The 24,774-nt window shown below is 45.0% G+C and overlaps 1 protein-coding gene across 6 annotated transcripts in view; it reads left to right on the plus strand.

The window, feature by feature from the left end:
* neto1l (neuropilin (NRP) and tolloid (TLL)-like 1, like) overlaps window positions 1–24,774 on the plus strand; it is a 52,848-nt gene that overhangs the window by 12,941 nt on the left and 15,133 nt on the right. For 4 of the 6 annotated variants that reach the window (XM_062480051.1, XM_062480053.1, XM_062480050.1 and 1 more), the window contains exons 5-6: window positions 22,039–22,080; window positions 22,440–22,567. In XM_062480051.1, coding sequence (XP_062336035.1) covers window positions 22,039–22,080; window positions 22,440–22,567 — 170 coding nt within the window. Of the gene's footprint in view, window positions 1–22,038; window positions 22,085–22,439; window positions 22,568–24,774 lie in introns of those variants that run through there. The other 2 variants (XM_062480056.1, XM_062480054.1) reach the window with 2 other exon arrangements.

Genomic DNA, 24,774 nt, shown 5'->3' on the forward strand with positions numbered 1-24,774 from the left:
GGGTTCTAATCCAAGAGAAATAGGTCTGGGGCAATCATACAATTGGTCAAGTATAGGTTATTAATCATCTGATTTTTTTATATTTTTGTAAAATGTGTCCAAGACCACAGAAATCCAAGTGTGTAGCTAGACAGAATCATGAAGTGACTGCATCTTTTTGCATACAGTCTAACCATATAGTTCAGTCTATCACCCCACACGCCTTTGAAGAGACCTGCTGAATAGAGTGTCTAGGTTACCAAGGTTACTAGAGAAAGACAAAGATGAACTAGAGAGGGTACAATTTCTGGGGAAATTGTAGGGTGTGCTTGCTTGCGTCGGTTGCACAGGGGTCCGTTTTTGAATGACATTTTTACAACTGATATTTCTGTATATTTTATATAAAAATGCATACTTATTATTTATAAAGATTACATAGATTTAAAAGCTTTTTTTTTTTGCTGCTCATTTACAACTGAAAATAATTGTAAGTAATTTTAAGTTTTTCCCTTCTCATGATATTTTCAGGCATTTAGCCTACTCATTGCATTCATTCATTAATAAAGAACCCCCTTTGAAGATTATTCTACGACGTTACCCGGCAGTAGAAGATGGAATCGCAATTCAAACAGTACCATCTGCTAACTGAAAATATGCCCTCCCAAAACGTAAATAAGCTTGACATTTATTTAGTGGAAAATCGCTCATTCATAAAAAGCTCACTGGTAGCGATCATTGTCAGTAACAACGCAAAATGCGATATAGCCCTGTGTGGAGAAGCTGCCCCGGTAAATTGTACTACTACGGTACAGTACTAGACTACTGCTGTGTTCGTCTTGGTAGCGATTGCGTTGGTTGAATTTGATTTAACGTTCCGTTGTACGGTTTAGCCTGAAATTAATTATTTTCATGAACAGATTGACAAAGTTTAGGCTGTGGCAATGAAGTTAAGGTTAGTAGTTAGATAGACTTTTGATTTAAGCAAGGGGAGTGCCGAACATGTTCTGTTGCTGTTTGACTTCCTACAGCTGTGTAGATGTTTTTGTAGTGTCTCGCATAGGCTACAGCCTTGCAGTGAGCAACACTGGTTTGAAACCACAGTAATGATAATTTCACCCACAAATCGTTTACTTGTAATGTAATGTCATAATAAATCCTACGACGAAAATGTATTTGCGAGGAATGTTCATTTTAACGATTGAAAACAGATGCATCATAGACCACTGTAGTATGTGTTGCCCGGGCAACAGAGGCTAATGTCATGATGCTAATACTTCAGTGACATAGTAGACTACTGTTTCCGCTACTGTTGATTTAAGTAAGGGGAGTGCCGAACATGTTCTGTCGCCGTTTGATTTCCTAAACAGCTGTGTACTGTAGATGTTTTTGTAGTGTGTCTCGCGTAGGCTACAGCGTTGCAGTGAGCAACACTGGTTTGAAACCACAGGTAATGGTAATTTCACCAACAAATCATTTACTAATGTCAGAATAAATCCTACAACGAAAATATATATGTGAGGAATGTTTATTTTAACGATTGAAAACAGATAACGCTACATCATAGACTACTGTAGTATGTGTTGCCCGGGCAACACAGGCTAATGTCATGATGCTAATACGTCAGTGAAATAGTAGACTACTGTTTCCGAAAGTAGATGTACTTCCTTAATAATATCAGCTTATACTGTACATTACACATCACAATTGTGTGTCATATCACAAAGTAATAAATAGTTATCACCCTGGCCTCTTTGCTTGTGGCGTTTCTGCAGCTGCCTTGCAGTAAAGCTATAGTTAGCCTAGCTATCTCCCAAGTTAACAGATGCGAAACGAATGTTCTTCCAAAGGTAGTCACGCGTGTTTTCGTGACGTTAGTGACGTAGTGACGTTAGTAACGTCAGTGACTGTGGCTAGCAAATTAGCCACCGTTAGCTTCACTTTTCGCCACAAAAACTTAATTTCCACTTAAACCATACAACGGAACGTAAATTCCAATAGAAGCAACTCAATCGCTACCAAGACGAAACTTTTGACACCTACGTTGTCTATGTAGGCCAAATATTGACTGAGTTTTAGGGGGGCAAAAAGAAAAAAAATAAAAAAAAATAATAATATATATGTGAGAGAACAAAGGTTGTGCTCTCGCCGAAGGCTTGATCGTTATGGGGTTCAACATAGTTTTCGTTAACGAAATGATGACAAAAATATTTGTTCATGTCCTGTTTTCCATGACTAAGACGATACGTTGACGGGCTAAACATAGAGAAATTCAAACTGATGGCATTTCCCCCCAATTGTGCTTATAGTCTGTCTGTCAAAATATAAGCAATGCATCCCTGTTATTGGCTAAATTGGTTGAGGGATGTTTGCAGATTACCAGAATCCCATCCATGGAGGTGATTATGTCCCAAAACGACAGCAGGCTAATGACTACAGCATAATGGCTTCAGCGTAAACAGGGTTTGGTCGGGAAAAAATAATAGATGTAGGTCTCTGGACACACTTTATTTATAATTTGGCTGAAAGGAAATCACAATGCACTGTAGTAACAGGAGATGGAGAGGCAACTTCACTCAGGTCAGTTAAAGGCAGGGTTGGGTAAGTTTTGCAAACCAAGCAAGTGTTGCCAATAGAATCTCAACAGAAGTTGCTTTTGGCTCTCTGAAATTTTGCTTCAGAGTCGCTAGATTACATGATGACATAAATCCAAACCAAATGGGCCCCTCATCCACACCCAGCTCAGGACTGACTACTGCCGGGAAGTAGGTAGAAAGTACCGTCCAATCATTGCATTGCATACTAAAACTACAGTAAAACTATGAAGCATAAAAATGAAAAATCTAAAACAGCTGCCAAAATGAATACTGGTGTACAAGCTCGGGTCTTATGTGCACATACACACTCTCACACACACACGCGTACACACTCACGCACACACATGGCTTTGGGATGGGCTCTCATCTGAAAGTTTGATCAACCTACTTTACATTTTGCCCATGGACATAGTACCTTAAATCTGTGGGCACACACACACACACACACACACACACACACACACTCACACACACACACACACACCCCACACACATTTACTTCAAATTCGAAATAGCCCTGTGCGGGTGGACCTCCAGGGCTCCAGCTGAACACAGCTTACACATCAAACAGACCCTGATGTTGCACAGTAAGCCGTGTGGGTAACAAGGTAGATGTATATTAACCAACTCCAGTTCTACATCCGGTGTTGTAGCTTCAGGGACTGAGTAGAACAAATAATGTCTTGTCTCGCACATGGAAGAAAGAGAATTACGCAATATAGGTGCACATTGCATCTGTGAAAAAAAGGAGGGAGATCACAGAGGGAGGTGGAAAGAGAAGCAGTGAGAAAAGTAGAGAGAGAGAGAGAGAGATAGAGATAGAGAGAGAGAGAGAAAGAGAGGGGGGGGAGGGGGTGAAATGGGATGTGGAATTGAGTTCATTACCTGCAGACGAGAGAGCCAATACCTCACCCAGACACCTGGCTCTGCCATTGATTAGGAGGTCTGCTCTCAGCTCTCCATTACTATGCCTGTTACAGTATCATGATGAAATGCCCTTTCCCCCCACCAACCCCCTCTGGATTTATGATGTCGTCACTACGGCAATGTGTATTCTCTCGTAGTCTTGGCTGCATCTCAGTAGTATGAGATGGCTCCTTTACTCTCCCTTTCCTCCAATCTCCCCCCTCCCCCAACCACCTGCACTGTTCTGAAAAGAAACTAAAAGATATTCTGAGATTGTTGGGTGAGGGCTCTTCACTTGTATGTGTTCTTGGAGATCAAGGAAAGTCAGATGTGAAGATGGCACTACATACAGATGAGATGCAGCCCCAGTGTAAGGTGAGGCTTCCAAAGCGGGTGTTGTGATTTGAAGCCCTTCATAGTCAGGTGATTAATATCAAGCAGCACAGCCCAAACCGCCTCGCGGGAAAAGTGCACAAGAAAACCACTTAAAAACCACAAGCAAATGAAGGGAAATTGTAAAGAAAATGACACAAATGAACTCCCAGTCCCCAGCCCACTCTGGGCTACTCTGTGCCACACTGTGTGTATGTGAAGAACGGATAGACTACGATAAGAAGGAAAGTCTGAGTCATTCGATTTCACTCAGAGGAAGAAGATGAGGGCACTGAACAGTGCGTCAGAATGCGTCTCTTTATTTTTCTCATCCCTGTTGTTTAGTGTTCTTTATGGGTATTGAGTGTTGAGGTGGAGATGGAGGGGAAGGGTACGGTATTCTCCTGACTGTTGGACCAGCCATGGTTTATCAAACTGAGGTTTCTTTTTGATGCCAATTTGTACTATCTCTGATCGCAAGCCCCTTCAAGTAGCCTACTTTCAGCCCAAACAGCCACAATGATTAGCCAAGGAGCTGGAGAACTACGTTATATTACAGCCAGAGATTTCTATTTGATCCTGCTCTTTATACACTTTCCTCCTAATACCCCTTCTGATCTCTGATTAAACCCTCAGTAATGCCCCCCCATACCCTCCCTACAAAAAGCCAATTTACGAAAATGTTAAAACATTTAAAGGCTTGTAGTTATCTGTCCTTGCTCCCCTCTCTTCTATGAAAGTTTTTTTTGTAACTCAATTGATGCATGACAGCTTCTATTAACTCCTGACTCCTGGGTTGGTATAAATACTCTTTTTCAATTTAGATTGCGTGGCGAGTCATGAGTGGTCCGCTGTGTTTGGCGCGCAAGCGAGGCGGTGACCTCTGTCAGGAGTCCTGATGAACCTGTCGTTCTCTTTATGATGAAAGGGTTGTCCTCCTACAGTAGCGTGTCGACAGGGACAGGGGGACCGCAGAGTGACAGAGGGTGATGTTAAGACAGCGCTCTCTCAACAGGCTTTGTGGGAGGGGCAAGTCGGCTTTTGAGGGGCTGTGAAGTTGGGCCGATTTGTTCGCTCGCTGTGTCATGCACACGTATCCCTTCTCCTCTCATTCTCTCTCTTTCTATTCTTTGTTTCATTTACATGTTGACCAGTTTTTTTCTATCCTTTGCCATCCTTTGAGGTGGCAGAGAATGTTGGGAGAAATAATAACTGAGAGAGAGAGAGATAGAGAGAGAGAGAGAGAGAGAGAGAGAGAGAGAGAGAGGGGAGAGAGAGAGAGAGAGAGAGAGAGAGAGAGAGAGAGAGAGAGAGAGAGAGAGAGAGAGAGAGAGAGAGAGAGAGAGAGAGAGAGAGAGAGAGAGAGAGGGGGAGAGTGAGGGAGAGGGGGAACGAGAGTGTGTGAGCTCTAATGGGGTTTATCAAAGTCAACCTGAATACAGTAACAGTCTGGAACTAAACATCAAAGCCATGGTCTCCTCTCTTGCCCACCGGTCTGGACGTCCATCACACACTCTAACAGGGGAAAGCCCAAATTGACTTAATTGGATTGCGGAAATCTTTTCATTGTCAAAGAGTGAAAAAATGCATGAACCGTCCAAAAAAATGCTCCAAAATTAAATTCCTCTTTTGGTTGTTCATATACATCTGCTGTAATATGTGAAAACCCAGAGACACTTTTCGATTTGGAGATGTTGAAGATGAAAGCAAATGCTGTATCATTCGATTTCTCTCACTACTATTCTGGCGCCTATTGACATGTTCCAGAAAGGAAAAAAAACAGACAGTTCTTTTGATTGCCCTGATTATGACCAGCGAATCCATTTTCCGTAGGAGATCAGAGTGGCTTCTCCACTTGTATTCCACTTCAAAGGTTACATCCAGAATAAATGCAGTGTACTCTTTTTTGATAGCTATGAATATGCTTTAACAAATCATGAATCCTTTGAGTGAGTGAGGGTTTACAGTATCTGTGTGTGTGTGTATGTGTGTGTGTGTGCACATTCACATGCTTGTGTGTACGTGCTTTTTTGTCTGTGCGTGTATTTCTTGGCAAGGATACAAATGAAACTCTATTTTTATGATAAAACAGAAAAGCTTTTGCCACAACCCTGTGTATAAAGGATGAAAATGCATGATGTGAATTGCGCTCTACATTCTCCACAGGTCACAGAAACAACACATTTGCATAAGATTGATCATGCTTCACTTTGAATCGCTAAAAGACGGATCATCTTAAGAGCAGCCATATTTCTCCTCTTTTAAATGAAGATTGCTTTCTCCTAAGGAGTTGGGCGCAAAATAGGAATGGATTTTGACATCACTCTGCTCTTCTGAAAAATGACCTTCCAGGATGCTGGAGCACTTGGAATTTGTTTATGGTTCAATTAATATTAGAAGAAAAGTTGAGACAGAAAAATAGGGAAAGAGAGAGAAATAAGAAGAGGGAGTATGAGCGAACATTTATGATGTGATGGCTTCTGAAATTTGACATTAATTATATTCAGCCACTCAAATCACTTACTTATCCCGCCCTTCACACAAATACTGACTGTTTGCTGCAGAGGTAGCCAAAGAGACATACAACAACCCTCCCATATCACCCTGGTTTCTCTCTCTTTCACTCTCTCTCTCTCTCTCTCTCTCTCTCTCTCTCTTTCTCTCTCTCCCATCTGTCCCTCATCCAGAGGGACAGATGTTGTCCCTCTGGATGGAGACAGACTGCTGGGCCAGGCTGGTGGCCTCTTCTCTTCTCTCATGTACTGTCCAGTTCTGAGACGTAACACCCCCTAAGTCACACCTGTAGAGATATGGACTATCTCTTTCTCTTTCTTTCTGTCTCTCTCCCTGTATTTTTCTCTCTCTATGTTTCTAACAACCACACTTCTATCACCACCTTGTTACTCACCTGTCATTTCTACCCTGTTGCTAACTGAAGACTCTCTCCCTCCTTCATTCGCTGCCTCTCTCCCTCGCTCCCTCACTTGCTCACTCGCTCACTGCCTGTCTATTTCTTCTCTAACTGTCTCCTTCTCTCCTATCTCTTAGTTCTCTCCCAGCCTGTCTCTCTCATCTCTTTTAGCTAACAATCCTTCCTCACATAGAGACAGGTGTATCTACCGCCAGGCTAATCAATACCTTGTGTGCAGCAGAGCTTGTGGCTGCATCAGCACACTTAGTAATTGGCCAGGAGGAGGAGGGACTCTTGACAAGGTTTTTTTCCTATGTTCTCCAGGGGCTTATCCCGAGGAAGTTCTTCCTGTAAATGCACTTAACATCCCATGCCTGCATTTAAAAGTTTCTTCAGAGATTTAGAAAGTACATTTGTTGAATTTGAACAAAGTACGACTTGTGTCATTTTTGATTGGACTAGTCCTTCTGACAAATGCTAGCTATAATTCATTTAGCACTGATTTTATTTAATAATGAGTCTTCTGGCGGGGGTATTTCTACATTCCATATTGGATAAAACACCAGCAGGTATGTCTATTTTCATCTCTAGACCTGAGAAATAATGGATGTGTGGCCCTGGTAATGCATCATTGTGAGCATTCATTGCAGGTGTCAGAAATATTTTAGCTTGGGCCCCGCAGGCTAAAGGAAAATTTGGGCAGATCTTGTTATGTTTATTTATTCATGCTCTGACACTGGCAGACATGTAGCAATGAGACATGTTTTTCGCTTCTCCCTGCTGTCGCGCACCCCCCGAGCTAGCTAGCTAGCACCCACCGCCAGCGCTTGGCCAACTTCCTGTTGTGGTGTTGACGCTCATGGCAGTCCAAGTGTGTGTTTCTGCCAAGCATCCCTCCTCCAGCGAGTCCAGTAAAATTCCGCTGATAAACAGAAGTCCGTGACTAAGCTCTGATGGCATCTTAATGTTGATTACCGGCTTAACGTTGAACCAACACTTCCCAGTCAAACTGCCATTGGTTACATTTGAATGTTAATGACTGCTCCCTAGGAAAAACGGCTTCAATTTGGCATCTGGTTTCCAACTTATTGGAGACATGCTGGAAATGCAGGTAGCCTACTTAGGAGAGAAGCTCTATTTCTAATTTTGTATTACACACACACCGGCGCACACAAACACACACAGTGGCAGGCAGGTATTTGAAGAGTGTGCTAGATTTTTAGCGCTAGGCTGTATAGACTTGTTATAAGCCTGTGTTCCCCTCCGTAGCCGTAGCGATAAATATGTTTAACTTCAAAAGTAGAGGGTATTTTCCCTGGAATCGCTCTGAGAGAACAGCAGCAGACTTCTAACAAGCTCATAGTGGATGGCCCACATGGCTGAAAATGTGTACACACACTCCCACACCCACTTAAAAATGGAAGGACCCATCAGCATGCGCACTTGTATCTGTGTCTGCATCTGTATGTGTTGGAGAATCGAACAGATGCCGAGAGCCGCCCGCAAATGAGAAATCAAACCTGCTCTTGTCAGGTCTTCTTCTGGTGACGCCACCCTTCACACTACCTTCCCCTGCGCTGGCTCCCAGAGACCCAGGGAAGGTACTCTAAGCACACGCCAAGCAGAACAGCAGAACAGCACATATGTAGTTTTGAGTGCGCTCCTCTAGGCTTCTGGAAACTACCATTCCCACTACTGTGTGCACAAGAGCCGACGTAGGAAATATAACACAGCCTTCTCAGCGTGGACAGAGTGGGATGGAGTCTTTATGGGTGTTTGAAAATGAATTTTTAACGAGAGAAAGAATGAGTGCGAGCTACTCCTTGACTGAGTGACTGAGTCAACCCAGCCCAGGATTGAGGGCAGGTCACACACACACACACACACACAATGTGCACATGCAAGCACACACACATATGCACGCACACATACACACACACAGCCAGCATGTGAAGTGTCAGATAGAAGCTGGCTGGTGTGCTCTGAGTGCAGTAGTAAGGAGCATCTGGAACGTGGCACCAGCTCCTTCAACGTGGCATATTATTACCTGGCGGTGGTTTGATGTGGTGTGGATCAGTACTTAGAATGGTCATAAGTAGGCTATATGTGTGTCACTAAGGGAGTCAAAGAGAAAGAAAGGCTGTGTGTGCGTGTGTGTGCCTGCACAAGAAGTTTGTTTCTTCATCTATGTAGGGTTAGGTGGAACTTTGTGGTACAATTATGCAGCAGGATTCCACAAACTGAAACTTTCATGAGTTAGGCTGTTTTCTGTAAAATACTTTTTTCTATATGAGGATTTAATAAATAAAGCAACAAATTATAGGACATCTGTACACTTGAGACTACAATGTTTGTTGTTCTTCCTGCTATTTGCAGATTGGCAGATTGTAATGAGTCCATTCATGCTCCTGTAATCATATATTAATGGATTCATGTAATTCATTTTAACAGGATCAATGCAGATGAGTGTGGAACAGGAGAGCTCCCCTCAATCAATTCATCAGTTCAACAGCAGGGTCGACTGATATAGTACTGGGGGGGGGGGGGGGGGGGGCATTGTAAAGACAGAGTGTTCTAGCCCTCCCACAGCGTGGGGAAGGGTGATTCTAATCATAGAAGTAATGATGTTGGTTTATTACCGAGGACGTTATTAGGGGATAACAGGCAGGAAGTTTAAGCTGGGAACTAATCTGGCCTTCGTAGCGTGCAATCCACTGTGGCACTAGAAGGGATGGAAAACTGAGATTAGGAGCTGGCAGTGTGTGGCTGTGTGTGTGTGAGAGTTTGTGTGTTATGATACGTCATGACATCCGTCGGTTGTCCTGTCACATGTGGCTCTGAGGTCATTGGGTGAGTCTTTGTGTTAGGATGTTAAGTATTATTCTGGTGAGGAAGTGGCGTTTATGTCAGGCACTCCCTACTGGCAGGGTTAAAAAAAAGAGATTCAGGCTTGACAGTATGTCAAGATATGTTGTATGAGACTGTTTTGCATATCTGTCTGAACTGCATAATATATCCTGGTTGAAGAGAGAGCAAGAGAAGGAGGTGGAAGAAGAGAAGAGAGTGGCAGAGAGAGAGCAAGACAGAGAGAGAAAGAGATTGAGGGAGGGAGGGAGGGAGGGAGGGAGGGAGGGAGGGAGGGAGGGAGAAAGGTGGGAGAAAAGGAGAGAGGCTGTGTACTGTATGGCTTGTCTAACCCTCTGTTCTGGTCCAGGGGGTAAGAGTACAGGCCAGAAGACGGATGAGTGGACTGGGGGAAGGAGAGGCCATCACAATGACAGCTGGCATCAAAAACACACACCCACACGCACACAAACCCATATATCTCCTCCAGATTCATAAAGTTGTTCCTTCCCTGGGTTTAAGCGAGGCGTTTTGCATCAAATTAGTATAGAGATTTAAAGCTCCTGGCAAACTTGTCATCTTAAAAAGACAAGGGCGTTAAAGGCAAATCATAAAGTTAGATTTTAAGGTGTACAAACTGTGCCAGAGCACCTCCCTTGGGTCCTCTGAGAGATCATTTGCCAGAATGTAAATGGGAGAGGAGAACAATCTCAGCAGTCGGAGGGCGAAGTCATAACTTCTGCGGGTACAAGTCTGTGTCCCCACGAGAATTTAGCAAGGATTATTTGATTGGTTTCTAGATTAAAACCCACACAAGTGTTCTCCTCTGAGAACATTTACAAAAATTAAGCCTTTTGGTTGTGCTCATTTCCATAAACAATATACACACAAAAAGATTGGAGATTTGTTATGTGTGAACAAATTGTTTGGGCTTATATTGTTGTCTTAACTTTGTCTTGCGTTGGGTGAGTCATGTAATCTTCAGAAATAATGCACAAAGGGATTACAGAAATACACATATTCAACTATGAGAAGCAGAAGAAGTGTTCGTAAAGATGGTTCAGGGTTTAGGGTCAAAGCGTGTGTGTGATGGGGGTGAAATGGAAAGCTTTGCACTGGTCAGGCAAAGGCTGGCTTCCAGTCCCATCATTAGACGACGTATGCCCGTGCCGTTATTTCACCTGCCATGTAATGGCTGTCCTCCAGCCTTGTGGGCTCCTATTGATCGCACTCCGGTGATCTCATAGGTACTGCCGATGGGAGGGCATCTGATTTGACGAGTCGGTGTAGCAGGTGTCACCACGTCGCTCGTCAGCATCGCCTGCAACCCCCACCCGACCTTCTCCTGGTTCCATCTCGATTCTGCCGATCTACGAGCTGCTAGTGACCCTTGGATGTGGACGCCACCGCCAATCGAAAGCTAGCAGTTTGATGGCACGGGTTGACAGTATTTTATACCGACAAGTGGTTAAGGATTCCAGTTCTGGAATTCCACTGCAGCCCCTGGTGCTTCCTGAATTATGACACAGGTTTGGTTTGATCTGGCACAGGATAATAAACACGCTTCTTGGGGAATACATATCTCATCTCGGTTGTGCATTTTCAGTTTTCTGGTGAGGGTTGCACAGGAGGAACAGAATCCTCTCATTGGAGGACACTAGGCATGCAACGGTGGCCACCAGTCTATGGATCTAAGACTCCTAGCCAATCAAGAACCTTTATGCAAGACAAGCGGGGGAGGGGGGGGTGAAGGTGACGACTTCCTATGAAAAGATGCCACACACGTTCATTGCCACACACACACAACAACATGCACTCCCCCATCTACTCCTTCACACTCTTGCACATCCACTCTCACACATGACAGATCCACCAGGTCATAGCCATCTGTCTCACCTTGCTTAATGAAATCGCTTTTCTCTGACAACCGTCCGTCATGTGCCGGGGAAGGGGCGGTAATGACATTTGTCGTAAGCGTATCTGTTTCAGCGTCAGACTAAAGGACTGGGAGGGAGGGAGGGAGGGAGGAGGAGGAGGAGGAGGAAGAGAAGGGCGAGACACAGGAGGAAAAAGGGACTGAGGGGCAAACTGGGATGTATGGAGGGAGGGAGGGAGGGAGGGAGGGAGGGAGGGAGGGAGGGAGGGAGGGAGGGAGGGAGGGAGGGAGGGAGGGAGGGAGGGAGGGAGGGAGGGAAGGAAGGAAGGAGGGAAGGAAGGAGGGGAAGGAAGGAGGGAAGGAAGAAGGTTAAGTATGAGTGTTTATTAGTGGAGAGCTGCACACTCTGTAAGTGCTGTCTTGTGTCCTTACTGTAAATGAAGGGTTCCACCTCAGCTGGTTCCACTCAGGCTGGCTGGGGACCTGTGCTGCTGGGTGGGACGCTGCACAAAACACATTTCCTTTCATTACTTGTCCATGTTTGTTTGCTGTTTGCTGTGTCGCAAGCGCCTGTGTTGTCCACGATGTCTGTTCTTTTTTTCCTATGGATTTTATGTGTGGATCACTGTGGAAAAATGCATTAGCAACCTTCTGTGATTTTCAATGTGAAACTTTAAGCACACACAGATCCTCCTACGCACAGTTTATCCTAATCCAGATTAGCCATTTCTAATGAATGCTCAAAGACTGAGAACATGCAAACCACAATTTAAAGGCAAGTTGAAAAAACAAATGGTACAGTCCTGACAGGTACAATCTCTCTCTCTCTCTCTCTCTCTCTCTCTTCTCTCTCTCTCTCTCTCCTCTCTCTCTCTCTCTCTCTCTCTCTCTCTCTCTCTCACTCACTCACTCACTCACTCACTCACTCACTCACTCACTCACTCACACACACACACACACACACACACACACACACACACACCACACACACACACACACACACACACACACACAGGCAAACCACTCAGGTTATTGGAGTGTTTGAAGTGACAAACTAAAGCTTTGGGAGTTTCTTACTCACCTTTCTGTGAGAATGTCCTTTGACATCAGGAAGCTTCGGATGTACTTTCCTGTCATCTGACCAATAACAGTAATCTGTCAGAAAGACATTGGCTTAAACTGACATGGACGGTACAGTTTGTGAGATGACTTTAACTGGCCTGAAATGCTGGTTGTTAGAACGTTTGAATGAACACAGACTGAACACAACCAAAGCTCTTAAGTAAACATGGCTTCCATGTAGTTTATCCCTGCAACACTGAAAGCAAGCTAAGCTTATTGTGAGGGCTTTTTGTATGAGCTGCTATGGTTGTTGTTGTTACTGGTCTAAGCTTTTTGCCCTGCTTTTTACAAACATGAGCAGTGTCAAGCTGGTTAGAACAAGATTACAGGAACAAGTATACACAGACACACAGACTGCTTAGCACCTCAATGCCCCTGTCAAATGTTTTCACTGTCAAACTAGTTTCACAGTGATAAGAGAATTAAAAAGCAGGGGAAATGGATTAAAGAGACTTTTCCATGTGGATTTATGCGTCCTTCTTCAGTGTCATTTAGCTATTTATTTGTTTTCATTGTTTCCTAAACCCTGTGATATTAAGTCTAACTCTCCTGTAACCAAGGGAGATCATTTTTATATCCGGTTGGTTCTTTAAAAAAAAGACTGAGCAGACTAAGCCTTGTCGAGATCAGTAGGAGTTGTGCATATTTTTCAGAATTAAATATTTGCTTAACTTTGTGTCTGTTCCTCCCCTTCCATTTTCTCTTTACCTTTTATGTTGCATTGAACTGTCAGTTCGCCGAATTGTATGTCATAACGCTGCAAAGTAAAGCACGGAAGTCGGCATGTATGTTTTGATTGGGATGACCTACTCTGTAATTGACTTGAAATGGTGTAGAAACACTGTAATACCTAAGTAAACTCTGTTTTGGATTTAACTTCATGGAAACAGAGAGATGGAGATTTCACAGTCATTATTATGTCATGATGTTGTCATCGAGTCGGGAGTGATTTTGTATGGGAAGTAAAACTAATTCTGCCTGATCTGGCCCTCATGCATCTTGAAAATCGGTCGACTTAAATTTAGTGGGCTTAAGTATTTTGAGAAATAGAGATAGAGAGAGAGGGAGAGCGAGAGCGAAGGCTGGCTGGCTGGCTGGCCGAGAGAAGCTGATTGAGAAAGAGACAGATTGAGACAGACAGCGAGAGAGTGATCTGCAGATGTGTGTGTAATGGCTGGAGATGGACATGCTAGTGTACCATCCGTTCTCATCCCAGTCAATGGACTCAATGAATCAGCATGCAGCTCAATAATGAGCGCTGAGGTCATTTAACTGGGCCTCCCCTCGTGATCCCAGCCCCCAGCCCCGTCCTCCACCCCCTCACCCCCTTCCTGGCCTCACCACACCCCTTACCGACCTGAACCTTACCCCGTGAGCCTCTCCTCACCCATGGTCTGAAATCACCCTCCTGGCCACTCCTAACAGAGATAGATGAAGACAGGCCAAACTCGCCACTGAATCTTTTTTGTTGTTGTCGGATTTGACCAATCTAATACCCAGTGTTTTTGGAGACGCAGGGGTCAGAGCAAAACTGACTTTTGATCAAAGTGTTGTGGAATCTGGCGTAAGTGTGTGTGTGTGCGAGTGTCAGACAGGGCTTTGGGTCGATGAGGCATTGCACCACAAGGCCTCATGCACACCCACACAGATACACACTCAAGTTTCGCATTCGTTCATAGAACACAAATATGCCGATACTGCGGTAAGAAAAGCTGCAGATGTCTCCACTGTTGACAGATGGAAGTGGAGGTCATTAGTCCGCATAGAGCACCTGTGATGAGAGGTACTGAGAGGGCTACAAAATCCTCCTTTCTCACTCTCGCTGTCTCTCTCTCTTTCTATCACTCTCTCCCTGTCTCTCTTACACATTCTCTCTTACTGTTGGTTTCTCTCTCTCCCAGCTCTGTCCAGCCAGTGTATGTGTGTGTGTGTGTGTGTGTATGGCAGGTGGGGAGGGGTTAAGGCAGAAGATGGCTTACCCCCTTCAGGGGTTATTGAACGTATCAATGACAGATCCTCTCATCCCCACACCTCCTAACCAGTCCCCCCCCCACCCACACACACACTATTGAGCTGTGTGAGAGGTGCTAGACTGGACATCAGACAGGATTGTTACGAGGTCAGCTCCAAATTACCACTGTACAGAAGTACACTGTCAAAATTAAATCTGAAACTCAAACAGGCAGAGACTTGATGCTGATTAAATTGTATCGAAAGCCCATTCAAAGTGAAATAACTCTGAATCTAATGAGTACGATCGGCTGTCAGTGATTCAAGATATAAAACCTTGCCAGTGCTCCATCCACGCTGCTCTCGGTGCTTGATCACCACCAACACATGCTTTACTGTAAATGCTCCCCCACTAAAACTGTCACGTGTGTACCGGGAACTGGGTTCCTACCCCGTGATAAAACTACAGACGGCCATGCTAGAACAGAATGGGCTTTAACCGAACCAGGAGGAGAGAACGTACTGCTGTTGTGTTACATGCGTCACCGCGGAGACCAACACAACCAAAACAATAACAACAAACAACTGTGTGTTCCCCCCCCCCTTCCTCCCTCCACCACTACCCCACAGGTTTAATAGTTGTGAATGCTACCAGTCAATTGACCGGTCCCTTTCCATGGCCACCTGGCAGTCGGTCAGGAAGGAGAGCGGCGCTGATGTAATATCCTTAATGTAGCCATAAATCCTATTTTTACTCTTTGGGACACTTTGCCTCGCTGGCGATGGGCGAAGTACAGAGCGACTCCTGCCCCCTGACCCAAGGCTAAATGGTCACACACATACACACGCAGTCACGCCCTCCCCCACACACATGCACTTACGAAGCTCGCACACTCGAACACACACACATGACACAAAGCTGTAGTTACATAACAGCGGTGACAGATGTGGTTATCTATCATATTTAACAGGCCTGCCTTTTTGTCTTACATACTGTATTCATATCCTCTAATACTAAGGAGAGGGGAGATAGACTTTTGGCTACTCCATATGTCTGTATACTATATAATCTAGGGGGTTTTGCTGATTGAAATCTTGAGTGTTTGCGCTCCTTCCGGGGTCAGATATGAATCATATTGTTGTCATGCAAATGTGCTGTAGAGCTTTGTCTCTGAAAAAAAGATATCTGACTCCCGCAATTCCGTGACTGTAAATTCAAGAAGGCAATCAGTTTCAAATGACTCACGTTGGAGGAGTGCGTTGTTCACCGATCAGACCCGTCTTTATTTCTCCCCTCTCCGACTCCGTATCCCTCGGTCCATCTCTCCTTTCCCTCTTCCAACCTTCTCTCTCTATTTCTCTTTTTTTATCATTTTTTTCTCTCTTGTCTACCCCCCATCTCTCTCTTTTCTCAATTCTCTCGCTGTTCCCTCCCCCTCGTCCCCCACTCCCATCTCTCCATGCGGTAATGAGTGACAGTGACTGGATGGTTGATTTGCTGCATGGCTGATGGCAGCTGTAGCTGTAGCTGTATCAGTGGATGGTCTGTCTGTCAGCGGGGCGTCGGGTGGACAGGGACTCCTGAATAGCGATGTGTGTGTGTCGCCTGCAGGTCCGTTCTGTCATAACTGGGGTCTCTCCTGATAGAAAGTAATCTCCCAAACTTTCCCAAGCTGTAGCTTTAGCCAAACTGTATATTCTTATAATGCTACGACATGGTAGTTAGTGGGGATTCAAAAGTGACATGGAAGAGGAGGAGAGGAACGGGAGTGGAGAAGAAGAGGAGGAGAGGCGGACAAGTGAGAGGAGAAGAAGAGGGAGAGGGGAGGAGGGGAGGAAGGTTACATATATGCCGATAGTGGATCTCCACAGCGGAGTGTGATCAGGGAGAGCTGACATTCTGGAGACAGATATCTTTATCCCTACATCTCTCCAAGAAGACAGGAGGAACGAGCAGCAGTCTGCCTCTCCTAATCCCCAGCTCCAACCTCTGGTTTGATCGGAGGGAGGTTTTCTCCTTCACACCTAATTAGTTTGATGGAAATAGACACAAGAGCTCCATGTCTGTCAGTTCCATGTATGATTTACGCACACACACACACACCAACCAACTCTGTCAAAGAGCACACCGATGCTTAAGCAGGGCTTTGTGGCCTGTGGCTACGTTGGCCTAGAGGGCCCATATCCCTGCTTATCGCTGTTGGGGGCAGAGACCTGTTGGCCACAACATGCTGGGGTGTGGTGAATATAATGGCTCCCTGACAGATCTCTTGCGGGTCCCTGACCGCTCTGTCACGTCCCGCAGGAGGCGGTGTGTACACGTTGGAGGGCCATGTCGAGAGCCTGCTGCTGTCAGGGGATTCCACTGTGTCCACGTCATTTGTTCGAGCAAGGTAACATGTCCATGTGTGGTATAGGGCTAAGCCTACATATAGGCCACACCACAGTGGGAAATGACAGGTTTGATTTCGGAGGGCTGCACAAAAACCCAGACCCAGGGCAGTGTGCGAGGTGAACATTAACTGTACAAAATCACATTGCATAGTGCAGAATTATTATCTAAAGGCCATGTTTTTTTTCACGTTTGACTAGGGAATAAAGATAGCATGTTGTTAGCGGCAACTGTCATCTCTCTTTCTCTCTCTCTCCCCATCTGTGGTCACGCTGTGATGAATGGTAGTCATTCATTAGCTTGATCAACCACTTGAGCTTCTCAGGGAGATTCTTAATCAGATGCTTATTTAAATGTCAGCAGGCAGCCTCTGAGAGAAAACGATGCCGCTGGGAAACGCAGCTTTCTGAGGCAGACGCATGTGCAATGGATCCCCTCCCACGCTGTCTCATTCCACCTCTGTAATGAGTGTGTCTTTATACCTAAAGCAGGTGAATTCTGGGTAGGTTAATCATCTCATGTCCTATTCTGTATGGGACATATTGTTTATTCTTTGTGTGCGTGCGAGTCATGGGAGCATATTGTTTGTCTTCTCAATAAAACATGTTGTTTATGCTTCACACAATACAAGTGTGATGCAATAGTGATTCATACCATGGAGACTGCACACGTATTAGACATTTAAGTGTCTGTTTTCAGATTCATAAAATGTGTATTTTAATTGTGTGTCTGCAGTGTGAATTGTATAAAAATTGCATCAAATGTCTGATGAGGTTCATTGTTTAAGTGTTTATGTTTAGGTGCTTGAGCAAGGTAGAAGAGTTTGTTTGCCTGCATATAAGGTAATTAGTCCTGTAAGGCTATGGTCTGTCTGGCTGTGAACTAGACATTCAGTGTTGTAAAGGGTAAAACTGCAGCATGATCTGACAATTAGCCTCCAAGTGTGCGTCTACAGTAGAAGCTGAGCTATAGGAGGGTGTGCTCAGAATTCAGCTCACACGTGAAAGCCGTTTATGCCATGATGAACAGAGCAGAAATACAATATAGTACTCCAGAACTCCTTCTGTGTTGTAACTCAGAATACAAGACCCAAAGACTCATTGACATTCCTTCCTTGCCTCTTGTCCTCCCTGGCGTTTGTCAGTGAAGAATGATGAAAGGTATGTTTTCTAACAGACAGCATACAGATGACAGACTCTGAAATATGCTCTGGTGGAAATGAAATCATGTTGTAATTTATTACGATTCCCGGGTTACGCCCCTTGCAATTGATGAAACTGTAACTGCGTTTATGAATTATCAAATGGAATCACGCCGATCAGTCAAGAAGAGGAGATGTGGAGAGGAAAAAGGGGGGATTCATGACGTTTGGCATGGAGCACATCTGCTTGGGATTCAACAGGAAGTCTAGAGAGGTCGACATGAGGCGAGGGGGTTACAATCTAACTATGGTGATGTCATACCCTAGATACAGTAGAGGGAGAAAGACACTATTGTTGGCATGGAAGTGGTGATGTTTCGGAAGTAGATTAATGGAATCTACTTCCGAAATGGAACTGAAATTCCCTTCTATTTTCTCATTCCCAAAAAATGTTGTCACCTTAACCTGCTGTTAAAACTATAGTCATTAGCGCAAGACTTAAAAACAGCTAGATGTGGAGTGAGTAGTAAGTGAGTCCACATTTACTTTGCTTACTTTGCAAAAACAGGTGCAGTGACCTCGCTTGTTACCGTGTTGTTAAGACAGCACCCTTCCTTGCCCTCTGCAGTGTTTCCTTCAACTACAAAGAGAATGCGCCTTGACTAATGACCCTTGAGCTTGAAACAGGGTGTGTGTGTGTGTGTGTGTGTGTGTGTGTGTGTGTGTGTGTGTGTGTGTGTGTGTGTGTGAGTCCTTGCGGCAGCATGGCCTTGTGTTTGGATGTTAGGTTAATTGATGCCAAAGCCCCAGAATAAATCTCAGCTGTAACCAGCTCACTCTGACCCGAAGGTTGCTCTTTCATTAACTGTCTTGACACTTTGATTCCACTATTCCCCCTTACCCAGGTACAGCACACATGTCCGAATGGTTCAACAAGGAAGCACACACACACAAACACACACACACACGGTGAATACATCCACTCTTATCGATTCCTTCCCTGATTAAATTTTCCCATTGACGTATTGGACAGCTTAATCACAGCTGTCACTGCAGTTGTTTTATCATTCAACGCTGAGTGGTGGTTTCATCCCGTATGTGACCTTCATCTGAGACTCCTCCTCTTCTCCTCACCTTCGCTCCATCGGCTAGGATATGACAATGTTGGGATGGGTAAAATCAAGATGGCCTAATTGGCTGGTTCAGCTCAAATCCCTTTAGACCCTTAAGAGGGAAGATTAAGTTACTCTTCAATCAAAGTCTGGTCAAGGCAGTTGAAAAAAACCTTCCTGCTCTCTCAAAGGACTGCCAGTGTCAGACACACACACACACACACACCAATAGATCTGATAACGGCTGTACTAGACTCAATGTCTTTTTTTTCCGTTGTGAGCGGAGAGATGTTCACACCCCAGACCTCTGATGCAATCTGGGATGTGAGAGGAGGGTGCGTGACCCTGATAAGACGGACATCTGGGTCCACTGTCAAGCCCCCTCTCAGAGTAGAATCAGTACCCAGTTTCAGTACCAGGTCTCTGTAGACTCATTCAAATATCACAGCTGATTCTAGGTCAGCTCCTGGACTCCTGAACCAGTCCTGGTCTCCGAACAGTGGCGATGATCTGTTTTGGCCCAGACTATGATTTGAAAGAGCACTGGCTCATTTTGCTCAATCTCCTGACTAGTGTTTAAATCTGTTTGCCTGTGTGATGGTCAGAGAAATCACACATTCCGTAGTCCATCTCGGCCTTAGTTTAAGGCAGGTCAAGGAAGTTGGACAGTGTGTGCGTGTGTGTGTGTATTTCTGAGCATGTGAGTGTGCTTGTGTCTACTACATGTCTATCTATGTCTGTCTGTGTACACACTTGTCTGTGTTTGTGCGTTCATTGTGAATGCAAATATAGAACTCTCTGGATGAGAGCGTATGCTAAATGACTAAATGTAACTCTTGTCCCACTACACTCTCCCTTCTATTCTTTAATCAGTCCCCTGTCTGCCAGCTACGACCATTTGATGTAAATCAAATCAAAATGTATTTGTATAGCTCTTTTTACAAGCAATGTCATAGAGGGCTTCACATACGCCCATACAACAGCCCCTCAACCAACCTAAACCCTCAAGGAAGACAAGGAAAAACTCCCAGAAAAACTCACTAGAGGAGAAAAAATTGAAGAAACATTGGGAGGAGCAATTCAGTGAGGGATCCCCTCCTCCAGAAAGGGTTGGTGAAAGACAGGTGCAGAACACAGGCTTAACATAGTCATATAGCAGGGAAGTGTCAATGTGTGTTGAAACACCAAAATCCAGTGTTCAACTTGGGTCAGTTGATAAATGTCAGTATAAGTAGAGGTAGCCACAGGACTGGGGACTGTGATCGGACCAGCATCACAGGCCGGGGGGTGAAGAAAGGGATGTAGCGAGTTAGTAAGCTGTCTGTCTTCCTGCCTCTCTCTCTCTCTCTCTCTCTCTCTCTCTCTCTCTCTCTCTCTCTCTCTCTCTCTCTCTCTCTCTCCCTCTCTCTCTCTCTCTCTCTCTCTCTCTTTCTCTCTTTCTGATACATCCTGGTTTCTATGAAAATGACGAAATGCAGAGAAAAAGACAAAGAAAAATGTTGCCAAGGTCAGATGCTCACGCTGTGCAATCAATCCCGTTTTCAGCAGACCTAGCAGCCAGTGTCTGGTTGGCTGGCTGTAGTACTGGCCAATCAGGACCATGTCCTCGCTGCAAGCAGGCTCTCTGCACATCCTTGACAAAAGAAACACTGTGTCATCAGCCAAAACAGGAGAGAAAAAAAGGTTGTGTTTCTCATGTAGCTAGCACTTGTTCTTAAAAAAAAAGAATGTCACAGTAATAACCAACACCATGGTGATTAGGTCACATTTTGAGTTTGACTAAAGAGAACTTGTAACACTTCCTCTTGAAAGTCCAGGGGGAAAGAACACGGATAGCCGGAAGCCATGCTGGATGACTCTGATGTCCCTGTCCTTACCTAGCCTTGGCATGGTGACTCGGCCAAAATGATTTGTATTCCAAAGTGCTCGCCGAAGGAAATGTCACATCAATATCTACTTTTTCATTGATTGGATTATCAGTGCGGTTTTAACATCTTGTTTTTGATCTTTGCTATCATATTTGCGTATGGTCATTTCAGTTCTAAAAGGATGAACTGGAGTGAGGCACTGTGGGGCAAAGCAACATATGTTGTTTTCTTCTTTTGCACTATCAAACTGAAACTCAGTTAGTTGTAAAGTTGTTGGCAGCAGACCAAGATCTGAAGGAGTACATTTCTACAAACAAACATTTTGTACTAGAAAAAAACAATGAATTACATCAATACATAAGTCTCCCTCTCTTTATCTCTCGCAGATGTGTGTAACAATTCACACATACACACGTGCGCCCACACACACACAGAGCAACTGCAAGAAAAAAAGTGATTGAGTGGTATTGTTTCAGGAATCCATTTCAGCGGCCTGTGGAGTTAACTGAGGAGTGTGATTGAGTCAGTAACGGTGTGCAGTCTGGGGCTCAGCACAGTGTGACACCAGCCCCACACACATAGCAAACCAAGACTCCAGCTCCACCTACAACCATCCACACACCCACACCAACAATGGTCCCCATTTAAATGACTGATTCCAAGTGTTTGCATCTCCCTCCCTCCCTCCCTCCCTCCCTCCCTCCCTCCCTCCCTCCCTCCCTCCCTCCCTCCCTCCCTCTCTCTCTCTCTCTCTCTCTCTCTCTCTCTCTCTCTCTCTCTCTCTCTCTCTCTCTCTCTCTCTCTCTCTCTCTCTCTCTCTCTGTCTCTCTCTCAGAGGATTTCACTTTAGCTTGAGGAAGAGATGGAATGTCTGAATATTGGACGTTTTTTTGTCTTTGGTTGTGAAGACATGGTGTTTAGTTCTGTATGAAAAATAAATAAGCCCCCCTCTGTTGTCTTTCTCTTCACAGATCCGGACTTTGCAGACCTGGGAGTACCTGCACCTCTACCCTGTAGGTATACTCCCTCCCTCTCCCCTCCCTCTCCCCTCCCTCTCCCCTCCCTCTCTCCTCCTTCCCCCCCTCACTTTTTCTTTACACCTACATTTCTTTCCCTTCCGTATCTCTTCTCGCTTTTTCTCTCCCCCTTTCTTTCTTTCATTCTTCCCTTCTCACTCCCCCACCTCTCTCCCTCTCTCCCTCTCTCCCTCTTCTCAGCCCTCTTTTCCTGTCTCCCTCCTATCTCTCCCTATCCCTCGTTCAATCATTTCCTTGTATTGTGCTGTGTTATGTCTGCTATATGTTTTGCGGATGTCTCCCAAATGTACACGTGTGTGTGTTTAACGCTGCTCACGTGCACGTCGTCGCTGCAGTCTGTGAGTTCAACATGGGCGGACCGGAGGGAATCGTGGAGTCTCACCAGATCGTGAGAGACGGCAAAGCCCTGGCTTCGGAAGCCGTGGACTGCAAATGGTACATCCGCGCTCCGCCGCGCTCCAAGGTTAGTGACACTCACACACACACACACACCAACATCCTTGATCAAGTTCAAGTATTTTATTGTCAGATGCACAGAACAACACAGGGTCCGACTGGGCACTGAAATTCTTAGGACAAGACAACGCAAAGCAACCTGGCATAACATAACATATAAGTACACAGAACATAGATTACATCTATGATAAGCTAAAATATAGTAAACCTCCTAATATAAAAATAATATACAATATTCAATACAGTATACTAAACCTCTAAATACACATAATACACATAATAACCTATACTAACCTTATACACCTATACTAACCTAAGACAAGTGAAGTACAATAGTGCAATATTGCTGATGGTACAACCAGTAGCTGAAATAACCTATAGACTAACCTTATAAACCTATGCTAACCTAAGACAATTGAGGTACAATAGTCCAATATTGCTGATAGTGAAACCAGTAGCTGAAAGTGACAGTGTGTAAAGTGGCTAGTGAGAAGTGTATCAGTGTCCATATCAATGTCCATTCAGAAGTCTGATGGCCCTTGGAAAGAAACTGTTGTCCAGTCTGCGTGTGCGAGACCGAATGCTTCGGTATAGCCTGCCAGAAGGTAACAGAGTAAAAAGACTGAAGGATGGGTGGTAACAGTCTCTTAGAATCCTGTCAGCTTTCTTGAGGCATCGTGTGTGGTAGGTGTCCTGTAGTGCTGGGAGCTTCCTGCCGATGATGAACTCAGCAGACCGGACCACACTACATAGGGCCTTCCAGTCACACTTTACTATGCACACACATCATTATAAAAAAGCACACACCAATATGAAAACGCACACACACTCCACCTTACTAACACTAGCCAATACACAAACAACACTCATAATCCTCAGTGTGTTATGACCAAACCTATTTCTGTTGCACGGTAGCACACTCCAAGTCTTTAATACAAATGATCCTCTCACCCCGTTGTTCTATAGACTGCAGCACCCGTACGCTGATTCGAGACCCCTTGTTCAGTGTGTGTGTATGTATGTGTGTGTGTTCCTGAATTGCCTTGTTATTGTTGTTGTCAGTGTGGTAGAGTTATGACTTTTCCTCCGGCCCACAGCAGTTCTGTGGTTCCTATCTGGAACCCTGCATCACGTCCTCTCACCACACCTAAACAAAGATGGCTGCAGGACACACACACACCGCCACCTCAGGTTGCAGACAGATGTGTGCTCTGGTAATGGGGAGCGGGGGGGTGTAGAGAGAGAGGAATCAGAGGGGGGGGGAAGAGGAATCATAGAGAGGGGGGGAGGGAGATAGAGAGATAGAGAGAGTAATCAAAAAGAGACAGAGAGAGAGAGAGTAGGGTCCTGGCAAAGGTCAGTCAGAGAGCAGTAGGGTTTATTTGGGGTCAAGCCCATTTTTTAATCAGCGAGTTGTTGCCAAGGGAGATAAGGAAAGGAAGGGGGCAGAGGTAGAGAGAGAGAAAGTAAGAGAGAGAGAGAGGGAGGAGGGAGGAATACACTGAAAGCTTTAGTGCTGATGAAATAGTGCTGCTGTGTAGTTTGACCCTGAGGCCTGCAACAGCCCGCATTTGTTTTCTTTGCCAGTGTTCTCTACACAGCCCTGCAACACACTCTCACACACACACATACACACACACACACACACACACAGGTACACACACACAGGCACACATCACACCGCATACACAAACTCAGAAAGGCACACATACATACATGCATTTAGTTCAGCGCACAGTACGTCAGCACCATAAAAAGGCCAAATTGAGTCCATAATGTCTCTTCCGGTTCTATTTGGCGGTTAAGCCTGCGTGTCCAGCCCATAACAAGACCAGAATACTTGTGCTATTCTGCAGTCGTCCATGTTCCTCAGAGAAAGACAAAGTGACCCAGTACTAACAATGTCACCATTTGCCTCTCTAAACGAGCTCCCCTTAGCGTCACTCTCCACTGGAGAGGACTGTCCTACTGCAGACCATGTGGCCACTGGACAGGTTTCTGGGTTAGGAGACCATTCAACCGAGTGCCATCACTGATGAAAAGCACTGGTTGGTTGGCAGGACTTACGATCTTATCTGTTCTGCCTAGAAAGAGCTGTTAACGGTCTTTTCAAACAGCCTGTCTTCGGCTAGGCCGGGGTCTTACACAATGTACACACACACACACTCGCATGCATGCAAACTCACTCCCATGCGTGGGTAATGAATGCTTGGC

This window comes from Osmerus eperlanus, chromosome 15, assembly GCF_963692335.1.
Source record: "Osmerus eperlanus chromosome 15, fOsmEpe2.1, whole genome shotgun sequence".
Lineage (NCBI taxonomy): Eukaryota > Metazoa > Chordata > Actinopteri > Osmeriformes > Osmeridae > Osmerus > Osmerus eperlanus.